This window comes from Lagopus leucura, unplaced genomic scaffold, assembly GCF_019238085.1.
Source record: "Lagopus leucura isolate 7727_CA_CO unplaced genomic scaffold, USGS_WTPT01 Super-Scaffold_100159, whole genome shotgun sequence".
In the NCBI taxonomy this organism is placed as follows: domain Eukaryota; kingdom Metazoa; phylum Chordata; class Aves; order Galliformes; family Phasianidae; genus Lagopus; species Lagopus leucura.
Window position 1 is genome coordinate 959,631 of NW_024962335.1, and position 17,160 is coordinate 976,790.

Sequence of the window (17,160 nt, forward strand, 5' to 3'; positions counted from 1 at the left end):
TGTAGGTTTCTAGCCCTATACTTTAAGGAGAGACAGAACAGGAACACAAAGTAGTAAAACCAGCTGGTTTTAAAATAATAATAATAGTAATAATAATAATGAAGGAGTAAAGTTACAAGACAAACTGAAAATCTAGGTGTTGACCACACCACAACTGGATTGTCAGCAAGTTGGACCACGTACAGCATATGAGTCAGCTGAGAACAGAAAGTGAAATAAACTTGTGCTTCTCAGTCCCTGAGAACAGCTTTAGGTGCAGCAGGTTGTACAAGGTTATAAATTTGACTCAGTAAAAGATCTTCTAGGAGTTCTTTATTTGTTTTTCTTTTTACTTTTCATTTTTACTAAGTATCTGTGAGAATATAGGTGACCAGTTCTCATTCTGCACCACATTATGTAAGCAGTAATGACAGTCTAGGCCATGTCCACCTAAAAATATTTTTCAGTGTCCTCCAAAGCATTCCATATAACTAAGTCTTCATAGATAATTTCATACTCCCCCTGGCTCAAGTGTGGACCAAAATGCTTTTATCTATGCATGAAAATGTCTTGGTTGCTTGCTTGAACCTCTGTTCTTTATACAACCCACAACTAAGACTAGAACTAAAATTAAACTAAGACTAAGCCAGTAGCTGAAATTTGAAAGCTAGTGTGTCCTCTTCCATACTCCACACATATTATAGTCAGACAAAGTGGATCTGCTTTTCCATTTTTCAGTTTAGTCATCAGTGCTGTTAATACTCAAGAGTCCAAGATGCTCTCTGTGTAGCCTAAGTTGTTTTTTTTGTTGTTATTGGGTTTTTTAAATTTGTTTTTAACTGTAGGAGTACTGCATGGAATGAGTGCGAGCTGTTTTGTAACAATACATTTGAATCCATTGATCTCTCTGGATCTTAGAGATGAGGATCCGTAGGAATAAAAAAGAGTGAAACACAGCTCTTAAGTCACTCTGGGGAAATTTAGATAGATACCTAAATGAAGTGTATTTGGAATACATTAGAAATAGTATCTGTCATAGTTAATCTCAAATTACTTCTTCTCATTATTGGTATCAATATTGATAAAATCAATAATAAAAGAAAGAAAAAAAAAGAAACAGCCTTACCCCACAGCAAGTACTGAACTGTTTTATGGTGAGTATGTATGTGGCTTTCTGGGGTTCTGTGACACCTTCCATGTCCATCCTTAATCAGCCGTCAGCATTATCAGTAAAACTTCTATAGGTCAAACTCTTTACAAGGTTTTATCTGGGGCTGTGTATTGTGATTCAGAAGTTTAAAGCACATGCATTGTTAGGGAAGGTAGAGTGGAATTAAGTGCTTGCTTACAGGAAGTACTGTTTTATTTTTGTGCAAAAATAATGAGAGATTTAGTAGCATATAGGTATAAAAACACTGTTAAAATGCATCTTGTTCTCCAGGGTGACAAATCCTGCTAGAAGGAGGCAAATGACAACTTGCATCTGTGTCTATTAGTTCTCCTAAACTGTACTGTCATAAACTTAAAAAGAATTAGTCAAACCAAGATATTTTTCAGAGCTTCTTACAAATACAGGAAAACGTCCTGCTGTATTAGTCATCATTACTTGTCTTCTGAGTATCCCACAATTAAATTGATGCTGGAAGTGAAGAAAGTGTTTTCTGCCAGACAAAAGAGATGAAAGCTAATCTTGGTAACAGCAAAAATAATTATAATAAATAGACATGTTCTATATGTTGAGTCACTGGTGAGCACAATCCCACAAATGATCTCTTCCTGTAAGTCTGCTGACTTCTGGGTATTAAGTGCTACTGCTCATCTACACGCAAGTCCCAAAGTCTGGTTTAGTCATTTATGTCTATCAGTAAAATTTCAAATACCTACAAGTCAAAAGCAGATTACCTAAGACTATAGTATGTAGTGTATTACAGAAGATTTGAGACGTGTCTTCTTTATATGCCATATAATGTAGTAATAGTATGCAGTTGTGCTATTGCTGCTTACTTGTATATAAATCATTTAAAAGATTATCCTTTAAAATGTGGGTGTAGAAATATCCTGGGATCCAGTAGTATTTACGGTGTAAGTATTTCAGATGAATTTTTTTCATAATGCTGTGTCTATAAACAATATTTAAAGGATTTGATTTACTAAAATAGCTAAATACTGTATAAACATAATGTAGTAGCCTTAATTTAATTAGCATCAAATAGTATTATATCTAGCTGATGATTCTCCAATATCTTGATTCCTAAATCATCATCTTCTTAGCAGTTTCTCTGCACCTATGAAGTTGAAGCTACCTTTCAGAACAGGGCAAATTATTCTTCAGCTTTGAAAAGGAAGTGATTATACAATCAGAGGTGATAGTTCTGTTTGCCTCTGAAAAGCAATCTCATGTAGTAGCGACTGACTTTCAAAATGGTTAATTGAATGAGTAGCTGGACAAATCTACATGTCAAGGAAGTGGTACTAATTTACCTATTCTGTTTTAACATTTCTAATGTGGCAAATCTGTTATTCATATCTTCCAGTCTTTTGAGTTGAGATTATAAAATAAGGGACTTGGAACAAAAAATGTTTTGGATTGATAGTGAAAAACTGTTCAGCGATAGCCTGATCTTGGCAATATTTAGCTGTACAAGCAAATTTGCACTTTTGATTTACTTTCTATCTCTTGGTACATTGGATTTTGAATCTGTTTAACCTGAATTCTGTACTGGGATGATCTACATCATAATTCTGATGATGCTGTTTGCACTAATGGGGAACATCATCTCTGTTGTAAATGGGTGCTGTTTGAAAGCAAAATTCATTACAAAATTGTGGGCATACATCATGAAATCTGTCTGGTGTCTATGTGAAGAGTAACAAAGCAAAATCCATAGTCCTTGGTATATTAGCAGGTAGACTTCTGTATGTGCAGTGTTAGCACTATGAAGAATTTAACCCAGCTCATAATAATGCCACCACTAACTACTTAAATAAACATGGACTTCAGCGATTCATACCACTCTTGATTGAAACAGTATTGACTGGAAGCTGCTTGAAATCTTTTAGAGCTTTTGTGATTGAAAAATTACTCTCATCTGTGTGTAAGTTTGAATAAAAAGTGTTTGGTATTTCTGGGGCTTGAGTTCAAAGAATAACTGTGGTTTGCCAAAGCAAGAAGTAGGTAATTAAAGCAGCATTTATAGACGTACTGAAAGCTTTAAAATGGGACAAGATTAAGGCTAACTTCTTCTAGAAAGCTTCTTCTGGAAAGGAAAGAAAGTGAAAATAATCCAGAAATGTATTAATAGATGTTTCACTGAATCTCCTAACAGATTCTGAGAGTTGTAAGTAACTGCAGTTATTATCAGAAAACTGACTGCAAGAGTTATGTTCTGACATTTTCTGTGTGCTGTGTGACTGTGAACTGCCACGCCAGACTTGCTCTATTCACAAACCAAAAGAAGACTTCATTATAAGGCCAATACTGCAACCACAGTCAATTGTCTGAAAGTTGGCTTCTGCTATTACTTCATACAGCACCACCAAGAGGAATGATTTTGGACTCAGGGTTTCTATTAGAGTTCTCTGGGTGAACTATGAAGCAAAACAGAATTTGCTTTGTAGTTTTCAGTATATTGAGTCATCAGTGCTAGTAATGATGACTATATTTGTCAGCAGGTTTAAGAAATGTGACTTCAAAGACACATACAGTAGATGTTGACATGTAAACTAACCAGGAGCCATTTCTATAGAATATTTTTCATCCTAAGCGTATGGTAAGGTTTTGGCTTACTATTTACTAAATATTTAGTATTGCAGATAGCTATTGAGATGTTTTCATAGTATTAGTACTTTACATAATACTATGTACTATGGTATATATATGTACTATGTACTGTAGTACATAGAAAATAAGGTTTTGTTTATAATTAATAGTCTCCTGAAGTATGACAGAGAATACATGTCAATTATGAAAAATGTTAGTTATGCTAGCAGGTCTGCTAGGAAACATTGGTTTGGATATTTGGATGTGGTCACTACTGACTCTGGTCCAGTTTTTTTTTCTCATTTGATTCCCAGTATTAAGTGGTAGGTAGAGCAAAATTTCCCATCTTTGAAGTAGTTCATTCTGCATTATGGTTGATCTGAAAGTTCAAAGAGACACAGTTATATAGCTTATATCCAAAGAAATCTTCACTTCTGTTAAATTCTTCAAGACAGGAAAATTTCCATTCAAATTGTTTTCTTGTGTAGTTGACCTTTCTTAAAGGTCGAGCAAAGCTATCCTCATCATGTGTATTATTTTCATGACTGATCCATGGGTGTAGTTGGAGGTCAGGGCTGAGCCAGCTCATTTTCTTGCCGTTGCTGTCAGGAGTGGTTTAATCTTCCTGTCCCTCCTCCTCGTCTGCCCTCTCCTCCCCAAACTATGCCTTACTCAGGCTTGGACGCACCCTTTCCTCCTCTGATGCCTGTGCTCATCAGTCTGCACGGGAAACTGGAGTGACTAAAAAATGATTGCTTTCTTTGCTGGGTGGGTTCTGTGTGCTGAGCGAGCTCCTGGTGTGCTCAGAGAATCATTGAAGATCAGACGAGCTGGCAGCAGCAGGGCTCCACACCTGGGAGGAGAAGGAGGAGGTGAGGAAGAAGTCGATCTTCCTATTTTTGATGCAGCCTACTTTCAACTCACTTAGGTGTATCACATCATTGCCCTTTATGAAATGACCTAGTTTGTTTATCTATAGGACTATTTGTTTATTTATTTTCATGATGTGAAACTACATAAACATATAAGAGAATCACAGAGTTAATGCCTGAGGAACTGCATTTACATTGCTTGACCAGAACTGGAATAATCCCATTGATTTTTATGACAGTTGTTTCACTATTCCAGCTGTACAAATAAGTGAATGCTGCCAAGCTGATTGAAGAAAGTTTTATGGTGAATCCCAACATAAGAGTAACTTTAATTATAATTAGCAGCAGAGTTGTATTTACTTTTTTTAATTGATCTAGGAGAGAGATTGCTTATTATTTCCTATAAATGGTAGTATGTCATTAGAAATAAGTTAACTAAGTGTAGGAAAATACTTTTTTAAAGATATGGTTACTAATGTTTTGGAGTTTGTTGTGCTTAACAAGCAATATCTAAGAGCTTTGCAGATGCTTATGTTTATAAGTAGTATCTGTGGGTCAAGAAAGTCTGTGTAAACTCATAGTATATATTTCAAGGGTCACTGTTAAAAATAATGTTTCTATTCCTTTTATCTAATAGTATTCGCTGAGGATAAGTGTAGAAGTGCTATCATAGAAAGACAGCCATAATAAAAGGCCTTTCTCTCAGGTTAGGAAAGATACTGTCAACAATCAAATACTTTTTAGTCAAGGAGTGAATTTAAGCCTCATGCTATGAGGGCTGAAAGCTGATGATAATGAGACATTGTAAAACATGTGAACATTAAAACAAAATAGCATGGACTTGATCTACTGCAGGTTTATGGGTGTGGTGCTTGGTGCTTGTTTCTTTTAATGTTTCCCAATGACAATAGGTATTTTAATTATATTGTTAAACTTTTTATTTCTGTGATCCCAATTACTTAAAATAAAAAAATCCTTCAACCTAAAAAATATAGTTTTAAATCAAGTCCGTGTAAGGCACTTGACATAGGACACCACTCCACATAGCATAATTTTGAGTAGATAAGAATATATTGAGCCATACAAAGTTGTTAGTTGAGAGGTGTTACCTTTATATTTGCTTCATACATCCTGAAAGCGTCTGGGAAATCAGTCAGGGATGGTCATTCAAATGAACCTTTTGGAACGTTCTGCTTCCTAATCTGTGAAATGTAGAAAGCTGAAAAGCATTAATACTGTGACTAGTCATTGTAGAGACAGAAGTTTGATCCTTTTATCAGTCTACATTTGGGCTAAGTTTTCTTCTTCTCTTTCCTTAAACTGTGTGGCAACTGTAAAATTCATCTAAACAATCAACTGAAATCAGCAACATGTCTTTTAATAAGCAAGCACTTTTCAGAGATACATAATCTTTAAATAAGTTAAAATTATTTAGAATGATATTTAAAAAGAAAAGGAAAATAAAACATTGCTCTGACATAATCTTCACAAAATTCTACATCATCTCAGGGAAATACCTTTGCTAAAACATTTGTTGGATGTTTCTGATTTCATTTTTCAGCTAACTCACCCACTTCTCTAAACATATGTTCAGTGTCTAACTCTCTATGGACGCTTTCATTGCTGTTTGTTTGCAGTGTATCAAATCCAGTTTTATGTTAAGTAGATGGGTTGCTGATTTGCCAGCATGCCATTCTGGATCGGGCATTTATGAATTGTTTTCAAGCAGCAAAGTGGACAATGAAAGCTTTATATCAGGTCCCTAATTAGGAGTAATCATTCTTGTTAAACTTTGGTAAAGAGCTGTAGAATGCAGTGAATGTAAAGTATTCATTCCTAGGACATTTCTTTTTTTTTTTTTCCCCTACACTTTAGTACATTTTGTCAAATAGTCTTACGCTGCTTGTTATTTATGTTCATATTGCAGATTGAGAATGTTGATGTCTGCCTCAGCTTTCTGGCAGCCAGAGGTGTAAATGTCCAAGGTCTTTCTGCAGAAGGTAAGAGAAATTGATCATCAGAACAAATAACTGGATTTTTTTTTTTAAGCTAATTTTTTTAATAGAAATTATTTGTACCTTTGTACCAAACTGTAGCTGTTTTGAACAGCACTCAAATACTGATTACTGATAAGGAGTGAGAGAAAACTTTAATTTTCTATTGAAATTGAACTAAGGAATTTAGTATATTTACAAAACTTAAGGCAACCTTTATAAACACTTTCATGTTATCTCCAAAATGTCAGATAAGTACAGTTTTCCCTAAGTACACATTTTGTCTTCTTCATATATGGGTTTCAAAACAAACATAGATATATAAGAATCTTGCTCAGATAAATAAACCCAGGGAAGACTGTTTAAGAGCCTTTATACTCAGTATTGTCTGGATGCATCTGAAATGTATTGCATAACAGTGATGTGCTGTATTACATGAAAGAGAGAACAGTCTTGCTGCTTATATTATAGCTCTTTTTACTGTTTTAATCAAGTTAGTGCCTGATGCAGTTATGAGTAATCAATATATCAAGTCAAGTACCAATTGTCTTAACGTGTAATATTTGCTAAATTAATGCAGAATTAACTCAAACGGTTATTTTATTTTGTAGCGTAATAAAATGTATGCAAACATTTGTCTTGTAAGGGATTAAACAGTTCTGCAGGGTTCTGAGCACCATAGAAGTCCCTTTGAATTCTGTGGCAGCTGAAGCCAATAGGTATTATCAAGTCACAATGCTATGTATTTATTTTGCATGTGGCAAAACTAAGGGAAAGGAGGCATTCTTTTTTTAAGAGATGCCAATTTCCATTTATTTTTACAAGATAATGTGAAGAAAAATTTTGAATGCTAGCTAGTGCTTGATTTTAAAATTAACATTGTTATCGTCTACCATCCCCACCTTTCCTAGTACCTCTGGTGGAAGCATAGCACAGCCATGATATGTTCTGTCTTTTCTCTATAATAATTTAATTATGGAAAACTCCTTAACTGATAAAAAGGAACCTTTGTATATAATGAAGATATGTTGATGTGTTAGAATACTGAATATTTACATGCTGCCAATCATCCCAAAGTCACAGAATCACAGAATGGCTAGGATTGGAAGGGACTTCAAGGATCACAAATCTTCAACCTCCCTGCCACATGTAGGGCCACCAACCTCCACTTTTAATACTAGACCAGGCTGCCCAGAAAGTCATTTAGAACTCATTTTTTCAGGGAAGCTTATTTTTACTTGCATACAAAATAAGAATCAAATGTATGAATCGCATGAATTTATTTCACAACAATACTCTTCATTGTTTCATAGCATGGCACAAAACAACATTCTTTTTCTCTGTACTTCATTAAATCAAAATCAGAGTGCATTCTGTAATACATGCCTTTATACAAACCTTTGTTTTGCTTTGGAAAATCACTTGTAGAAAGATGTAGGATTCAACCGGTTGGCATTAAGTACAAATACTACTAAAAGTAATAATCTAATGCAGTTTTAAATGCAAAGACTATTTTTAAAAACTTGTATTGAGACAGAATTTTAACACTGCATTCCTTGAATTCTGAAGTAATGTTCAAACTAATTTTGCTGTTTGTCGGTCAATATTGACTCTGGAGTACATCTTCTAATATCTTTGATGTTTCTGTATCATTTTGCAGTAACATGCCTCCCTTAAATGTACCATTTTTAACATGTATTATTTTGAACATTGCAATTTCCTTGAGAAGAAGGAATTGAGAAAAACTGCTATGTTGTTTTTCAGTAAGTTATCAGGTTATCTTCATAGTGGTTTTTTTCATCACATTTATGTTTAAAATCCATGAAGTTCACAAACTGATATGGCTGCTTCTTCTAATAGGCTTTAGTAAATGTCTTACTACTGTTGAGATTTGTATTAATGCATTTTTCAGTTTCCCAAACAGAAAACTATGACCTTAACAAAGATTAAAGATTTGAAACCGATTTCCCACCTCATTTAGATGCTTGAGCAGGGAATTCTTGAACAAAAGTTGTTTTTTAAACCTTGAGAGCAAAATCTGTACTGGAGAATCCAAGTGATAAATAATAAACCAGTTTTAATGAAGAAAAGTAGTTCCTCTCCTCTTTCCTGCATTATATTTTATAATGCATTATTATATTATATCCTCTTCCCTGTATTATATTTAGTACCTTTGATAATTTTCTGTAAGTTCATGCTTTAAGAGAAATCTTCCAACTGTACCTGGTCTAAAAGCAGGGAATAAGTACAACATTGTTCACATTCTCATTTACAAGCAGTTAAACATATGGTTTAACACACACACACAAAAAGGTGAAATTATAAGATAAAAATATATGGATGTGAATTAATGAAGAAAGGATTATTTTCCTGAGAACTACATGATGCAATATGACAAGAATAAATAATATCTGGGATACAACTGGAGAAGCTTGAACAATGGTATTTACATGTTTTGGTTTGTCTTTTTTTTTTTTTCTTTTTTTTTTTCTTTTTTTTTAAGATAATGTTAAATAAAAGCTTTCTTGATCTTCCTTGACAGCAGTATAACTACAGAAGTCATTATTCCTAAACAGCTTGCTAATACAGAGAAAGTTCTGCATGTTGCTGATATCTCATGAGGAATCAGTGATCCTACTGCATCTTCATAGGGAACAAGAGCAAGTATAGATACATAGAACAAATTTCCACTTTGCAAAGTACATTGGGGTGTTCAGAATTGTTTGCTCTTGCTGAACGGAGTGAGAGCATAAGTGCTGTAGTGTTTGATGGCCTGTTCACGTATGCACCAGCATTTCACCTGTGGAAAGGAAATTAATATGATTTAAAGAACATTAATATTGTAGTGTTTGTTTATAAGCTGTATTAAGCATTTATAAGGAAAGGCTGTGTAGTACAGAAAACTCAGTCTCTGTATTTGCAGGAAAGACAGAAAGATTGAAATGTTACATGTTAGGTTACAAGGCTATCGGCCTAATGAAAACCTTACACAAGAAGCCCAGTGCCAAAGAAAATTAATAATGAAGTTATGAACAGACCTAAGTGCTGCAGATAATTTCATTAAGGCCCCCTGAGGCTTCTTTTTGACATGGAGATCCTTTATGAGCAAAGAATAACATTAGCCTTTTAAAACCTTCATCTCAGGCTGTGCAAAGACAAAGAGAAAGGAATGGGAGACTTAAGGATTCTACCTAGAGACAAAATTTCATATGGAAAGCTATTTTAGCCACAAGTGAAAGCTGTATTTTTGAAGTGTTTGTTAATCAGTACAAGCAGCATGGAATAGGAAACTAGAAAATGATGTTACTGGAAAGTTCAAAGATATAATCACAAATCTTACGGTCACCTCTTTTCATTGGTATTTTCCATTAATCTCCTTCTCTTGTGTTCCTTCCTAATTCTTGTGAATGCATATGCACTCATCCACTAGATTGCAGACATCTCCTCTTTCCACTTTTTTTAGAAGTCATTGTTTACTGGTGCTGGACAAAGATTTGCCCAAGAAGCCATAAGAGAAATGTAAAGCCACTACTTAGAAGGGATGTTTACCTAAAGCCAGAAGAACAGAGATTTTTCACTAGCTGTTCTAGCTTCTCTGCTTCCCAAGAATCCTTGTACTGAGTTGAGGCTGTGTACTGTATTTATTTTCAAATATATATATATTGCTTAATGTTAGCTTTACTCTTCTTTATGACCATGCACATGTGTTTCATCACGAGGACATTAAAGAGATGTGCTTCTTGCAACAACAGCACATAAATAAGCAAAGACAAACAATAAAGTATCTATGGCACCTGGCATGTCTCTCATAGCAGGGAGAAATGCAGAAGAGTATAAATATGTATAGGTTTGTTTACATGGATGTTAGAGTGTAAAACTTCTTCAGAACTGAAAGTCTAAAACCACTGTGTTTTCACTTCTTTTTCTTTTTTTCTTTTTAATATAGAAATAAGGAATGGAAATTTGAAAGCCATTTTAGGCCTGTTTTTCAGTTTGTCTCGATACAAACAGCAGCAACATCATCAGCAACAGTACTACCAGTCTTTGGTGGAGCTACAACAGCAAGTACCTTCATCTCCAGCAGAAATCAGCCAGTCCAAAACACAAGATATGCAGTCGAGGTAGGTTAAAAAATTAATTTCCTTATAAGTAAAAGCAATTTATTTTGTGTGTTCAAAAAGGAGAAGTTTTTGTGGAAAAATAGATCCCTTACAAGAGACTTGTATTTCATTTATTTATTTATTTGTTTGTTTGTTTATTTATTGCTTATTTATTATTATTATTGTATATATGTAGGAACACAATATTTATTTTGTGTTTGGTATTAAGCTTGTATTTCTTATAATAAAGGTAGAGTGATAATCTCTCCAGTTAAATTAAATTTAGTTCAAATTCTAGTTAATTTTAAGGCATTTTTTTACACTTTGATTCAGCAGTACTTTACACCGTAAGAGATTGTTAGTACACACTCATGTTTTCCTCTTATGCCTAGTTGCACATCTAAATGAGTTATCTCAAATGCTTAGCAAAATGCACAGGGAAAAGGCACAACTGATAGTTCAATTTGTTCTTAACTCTTTTTGTTCCCATGCATTCTGTTTTTGAGTACCTAATTCTGTTTGAATGGCTTTTGAAATGGTAAAAGAGAAGGGAAAAAAAAATTATCTTAATCCATTTTCTTCTTTTCAGGGGTCAAATTAAGATTTAGTTAGGAAGGCAAAAAATTCAGTGGCATCTTAAATAGTTGAATTATGTTCCTCTCAGATTGAAGCTGTACAGATATTTGGAGAAGGTGGTTTCCTACTGGCCATGGCAAAAGAATCAGCTTTAAACAAGTATCTATTTAAATCAAAAGTATTAGCAAGTTATGCTGTACTGAGGAAGGAAAAAAAGCTATTCACAAATAAGAGTATAAGTGAATTGTTAATGAAAAGCTTTAATGTTGGTCTGATGGCTTTAATACTTGTTTCAGTAATTTTCTCATTTGAAAGATTTTGTGTGCTTCATGAACGTCTAGAATATGATAAATCAATGATTAAAATATGAGAGTGCAGTAGTTAAATTTTGGTTCCTGAGTCCGATTTGCACCTAAGATACTCTTTCATGTTTATAAAACTTATTCTTCAGTTGAAAAAAACCTTTTGCACCCCAAAATAATAGAAAACTTTGCCTTGAGACTGAGAATGTTGCAAAAATAAATCTAGGAGAACATTGCCAGTGACAATTTTAGTATCTCATTTGATGCAAAAATTAGGATCCACTTGCACTGCCTTAGACTTTAGAATGTGGAATGCATTTTTTTCCCACTTCCAAAAATTCATCTCTTTGAATGCTTTCGTTTTCTGTGAAGTTTTTTATTAGCATATAATCTAAGGAATTATGGCATCATTCTGGAAGACTCTGAACATTTTCACAAGTTGATTTTTTTGCTGTCTGTAGGGTGTTTAATAACTGCATAGGAGGAAATAATATCTTGTTATTCAAAAAGTTGTTATTTTTCTATTATAACAAAGATATTTAGAATAGAGGCGTAGAAGTATTCACTGCTTTGATCAATAGAGTTAAGGACTTAGTTAGCTGTATGCAGATACTTCCGATTTTTGGGATTTGTTTACAGTTTAGTAAAACTGAAACATCTCCTGCTTTTCTAGTTCAGCCATGGAGTTTTTTAAATTAAAACTAGCTATGATGTTCCTTTATGCATCACCGCTATTGTAAAGAATTCTGTTTGTCCAAAAAACTTGGAGAAAAGCAGTTGTTATCATTTGGAAGACAACTTAAACACTAGTTCTTTGTCTGCTCAGAAATGATCAGCACTGAGGGGATGAATTTATATAAAGCTTTCCTTTCATTATAATTTTGCAAGACCTTCAGTGCCTATTTCTGCTCTTCTCCTTTGCTAACTTTAAACATACATCGTTTAGAAGGAAGGCAGTCTTTCTGCATCCAGAATCTCAGCTTTCATGACTTCATTAAGTGACATCTAAAGCTGTTTTAACAATTTCTACTTTCATCAATGCGTATTAGACTTCCTGCTTTAATGCCTGTACACGTTATTTACAGCTATTTATATTTCAACTACTTTTTTTCTTTGTAAAAAAGTACACCAAGATTAATAATGTCTTACTCCCTACCTGTAAACTAAAAGCAAGAATTTATGCTTGCTTTTACGTATACATATTTTGAGTATTTCTCACTGCAAACTTCTGTACTGACTGAACACGATTTTCTCTATCCCCATATTTATCCATAAGGGCTGTAAAGGTAAAGATCCTTCTTTGTGAAAGTTGTCTATATTTGAAAAATTCTTACCTTCTATTGTGAATGAATGTTTCTAGTATTCTGAGCTGCTAGCAAAACAAAGAAGAGGACAAAAAGATTTTTTTTTTCATTTGTCATTGAAGTAATACTAGGAAATTAGTATAGAGTAACATGTCCACCTCTACTGCATTTGGAAAATATGATTTCCACAGATGTATAGATCTGTTAATTTGAACTGTCTGTGGGGGACTTAGCAGCTCTTCCTTTCTTAACAGTCATCTTATTTAACTCGTTCTTTTTTCAATCAGAAAAGCCATTTTTGCTAAAAAACTTTTTAGTTTTGAGATAGAAATGAATAAGAAGATTCTATTTAGAAGGAAGTCAAAATATGAAACGAATAGAACTCCTGTGATGGTGTTAATCGTGCCTCTTGCCTACATTTTGCTGTCTCAAATATGGACAAGTAGCTTACATGACTCCCAAGATTCAGTTCTGTGATATAATTTCTTTCATGGCATTTGTGTCTCAACATTGATTACAGAGGGAACTAGAAGATCTTCAAATGTCCCTTCCAAATCAAAATATTCTACTATTCTATGACTGATTAACAGAGCAGGAACTAAAAGTCTTTATGAACTGATGGTTTATAGTAATCTTTAAGACAATTTATTGCTACTGATTTATAATTGAGCAGCGACTCTTTACTAAGTCTGTTGCAATTCTGAATGTACCCTTAGAAAAGTACCTACTTGCACCTGTGGGTAGATGGCAATAAAGCAAACTTTAGGTGCTGCCTCTTTTTGTTTTAGCTGTAAAATCCCATAGTCCTACCGTGTTAGATGGATGAGGTCTTTTTGAAAGGATTATATACACTGCAGTGTGTTTGGTGTGTATCTGTATGTACACAAATAAACAAAACCAAAATACATACACTGACAAAGGTAGATGCATTTTACAGACTTTTTTTTTTTAGAGTTCGGTGTTCAATCACATTTCAAGTTGCAATTTAAGTCTTTGAAAATATTTCTTTATAATTGCAGTTAATTTGGGCTAGATGGTTTTCCATGCAAACTTTTCTGTGGCAGGCTCTAACAAAGGTATCTACAGTTGATCAGTGTGGCAATATTTCAGCATCCTTAGCCATTTGTAAACTATGCCTAACCAAACTCAAAATTTTGAAAACTGTATACACAGAAGGGGAGCAAGACTCTGAATGTGGAAGGGTATCATTGTCCTATGTAATTCTAGTGAGGATAACCAAATAATGAAGTAAATATAAAAAGAACAAAGGAAGCTGATTTATGGTAAGTGGAATTTCATTTCAAAGAATATGCTTTACTTATGGTAGATTGTAACTTTGTACCACTAAGTATAAAATCTCTTAAAATCATTTAGCAATTAATGGAAAAGTCTGTGGTAAACAACAAATGGTAATTCAAGAAAGAGAACAGTTGTAGATGGGATTTCTGATTTCTTTTCATCCTAAAATTTCCTACGTTCTTTTGTGACTAACTGGGAATTGAATATTTCAAAATCTGGGATAGACACTTCACTGTTTAGTTATGACTGCATTGCTGCTTAGAGATTTGGTTAAAAAATACAGTGCTGGTGGCCTTATTTATATCTGTCAGTACAGATACATGACAACAATGGTTACATTATATTTTTATGCTTCACTTTGCTGGTGGATTCCATTATCACAGCAATACATCTAAACTTTCTGCAGTGATGATCTTTCAACCACCCAGATACTAAGAGAAAACACATGTGGATGAAAGAAGTTCTGTCTCATTTATGGATTAGGCAGTAACTGGTTTCAGTAAGCTGTCAGCAAAATTCCAGAAGACGGACAAACTATTTTATCACGTACAGGAATGATGAGCACAGCTTGAGGTCCAGATGGATTTTGTTAAATTTGTTATATTAAAAGAGCACCCTGGTTTTCCTAAGTGCATAAACAAAGTTAGGTAGCTGATTTCTACAGGCAGTTGCATATATAACTAGTGTAATGAACTCGGTTTCATGTTGCCTACTTCTTAGATGTATTAGGGAAAAAATGAAGCTTATTGAACACACAGCTTGTGCTGTGTGAAACACAGTAATGCAAATGCAGTGGTTATGATTATGTGTTTAAATAGATCCATGCCTGAATACTGGCGATCCATATGCCAATCTTGGTTCCACCACTGGCAATTTAGAAAAAGGCCTTTGTTTCAGTGTTCTTGAGGTTTAAAATATAGCCTTAATAGTCTGCACCAAGTGCATCACACCAACATAGGCTAAAAAATGAAAGTCACGTGTCTTGGTTAATGAAAAGCAAAGAGATGAACTACATCTCTTCCCTGTCTTAGCTCTTGCCATTACTGATCATTTTGTTTTAATGAAGATAGCCAGGTATGCTGCTCCCGCTTTTTTCACTATATAATCACTGTTTAAAAGAAGAAGACAAATTAGAAAATGGTTTATTATTTTATTTTTTCCAGTAGATATCTGAATGAGCAAACTATTAGCCATATCTGATGTATTTTTATTTGTCTGGGAGATAATGCACAATGATCTGCATTACCTAATGTGATTGCAAAGTGATGTGTGGCAACTGACTTTCAAATGGACCTTTGAGATTTCATTTTACTTTAATTGAGCTTCCTTTAAGAGTCAGCTTTTGCCCCATTTCTTTCTGCTCCTTAAAGATACTATCATAACAGTCCTTACAGTTGCCAATGAAAGGAAATTTTGATGCCTTAACAGACCAGGGCATGAAGTTCATCCTTCTTGTAGCCCAAGTAACTAAAATATGTGGTGTATCTGCATACCAGTTATATCAGTTAACTGTGTACCTAAGCAAATAGATTATAAGTAACAACGTGGGATTGCATAAATCAGAGATTTGTTCTTGTTTATAGTTTACCAGTTAATCTTCTTGCACACTCCATTTTTTTTGCACAAGTATCACACAAGTATCAAATTAATTTACACATTTACATAACTCTCACAAGGATGCTAGAGATTATTACAGTGTTGGGAATTCTCTAGGATTTATCCATGACATAATGACAGAGAAGCACATAAAAAATACACCATCACTGTGTCCTAAATATTAATATTTCTGTCACAGTTTCAGTAGCAAGTTTTGTTTTTTTAACAAAATGAATATTTCAAAACAACAGGCAAAGCATGAGCATTATTTCTAGTTTCATAATACATAGTTGCATTTGAACAACTTAGAAATTACTGTGCTGAAAAGGATTGCTGTTTGATAATTGCAAAAGATGTTCCTTTCTTGTAACCTTCATTGTAAACGGCAGTCAGTGCAATAGCAACAATATATTTTTCATAGATTTCTTCCCTGTAGTCCATGCTGTCTAAGATAAGCAATGTTAAAGCTTAACATAAGGAAAGAAAATTTCTTTTGAAGAGGAGTTTCAATTTCCAAAAGAAATAGTCTCTTTTATAGCTGTAATATACCACATACTAGAGAGGAAATACAAAAGCGTAAATTATAAAACATTTTAGATCCTTGTAATAGCTTTTCAGATTTCCTTAAACGTTTCATCTCTTATTTAATCTTTTTGCTATTGACCTCTCAGAAACTGCTGATATGTTTCACTTTCCTACATAATTCTTTGGACTGGTTCCTGAAAATCTTGTCCTTTGTTAGTTATGTTATTTATCATGCATCTGCATATAATGATATATAGTTGATTTCTCCTGTTAGATTACCTCTGCCACCTGCTCAAGGAGGATACTTCTCTTGTTTTGTCTGCACTTCAAGATGAAACTGTCATCCTTTCTTCTTGTCCTTGCAGTTTTCAAAAGAATGTTTTAATTCACTTTAGTGATGATTTTCATTTTGTCTGCCTCAGATACTTTCATGGTCTTGCTTTTCTCCTTTGCTTCTCATCACTCGTTACTTTTTGTATTTCCATTTTGATGTACTTCAGCCATAATTTTTCTGTAGCTCTTAATGGGATTTCTTCCATTTATCTTTTTAATGTCAGGATCCATCCTTTTCTATATTTCCTTTTGAAGTAACCTTAGAATACAGTTATTTTCTTTACAGATATTATTTCCTGCTCTGCCCTCTCTATATGTACAGATTCATTCTTTGTTCTGATTCTCTGAAAATAAATTCTGCTGAAGTTTTGTCCATGAATCTTTTTCCTTTTCCAGATCTGGCATCTGTTTAATTCAGATGGCTTGCAAACATTTGTGTAAATGGCAAATATAACTTGAATAAATATAGCATTCAGTGGGAGCCATAGTGATTTATTATGGTCTTCATTCTTTCTTTTGT

The 17,160-nt window shown here is 33.9% G+C and overlaps 1 protein-coding gene across 4 annotated transcripts in view; it reads left to right on the forward strand.

Annotated features, from left to right (window-relative positions):
• The window catches only part of NAV3 (neuron navigator 3), a 253,829-nt gene that overhangs the window by 97,237 nt on the left and 139,432 nt on the right, over positions 1 to 17,160 (forward strand). For all 4 annotated transcript variants that reach the window (XM_042890140.1, XM_042890143.1, XM_042890144.1 and 1 more), the window contains 2 exons: positions 6,539 to 6,611; positions 10,552 to 10,726. In XM_042890140.1, the coding sequence (XP_042746074.1) occupies positions 6,539 to 6,611; positions 10,552 to 10,726 (248 nt within the window). The remainder of the gene's footprint in view (positions 1 to 6,538; positions 6,612 to 10,551; positions 10,727 to 17,160) is intronic.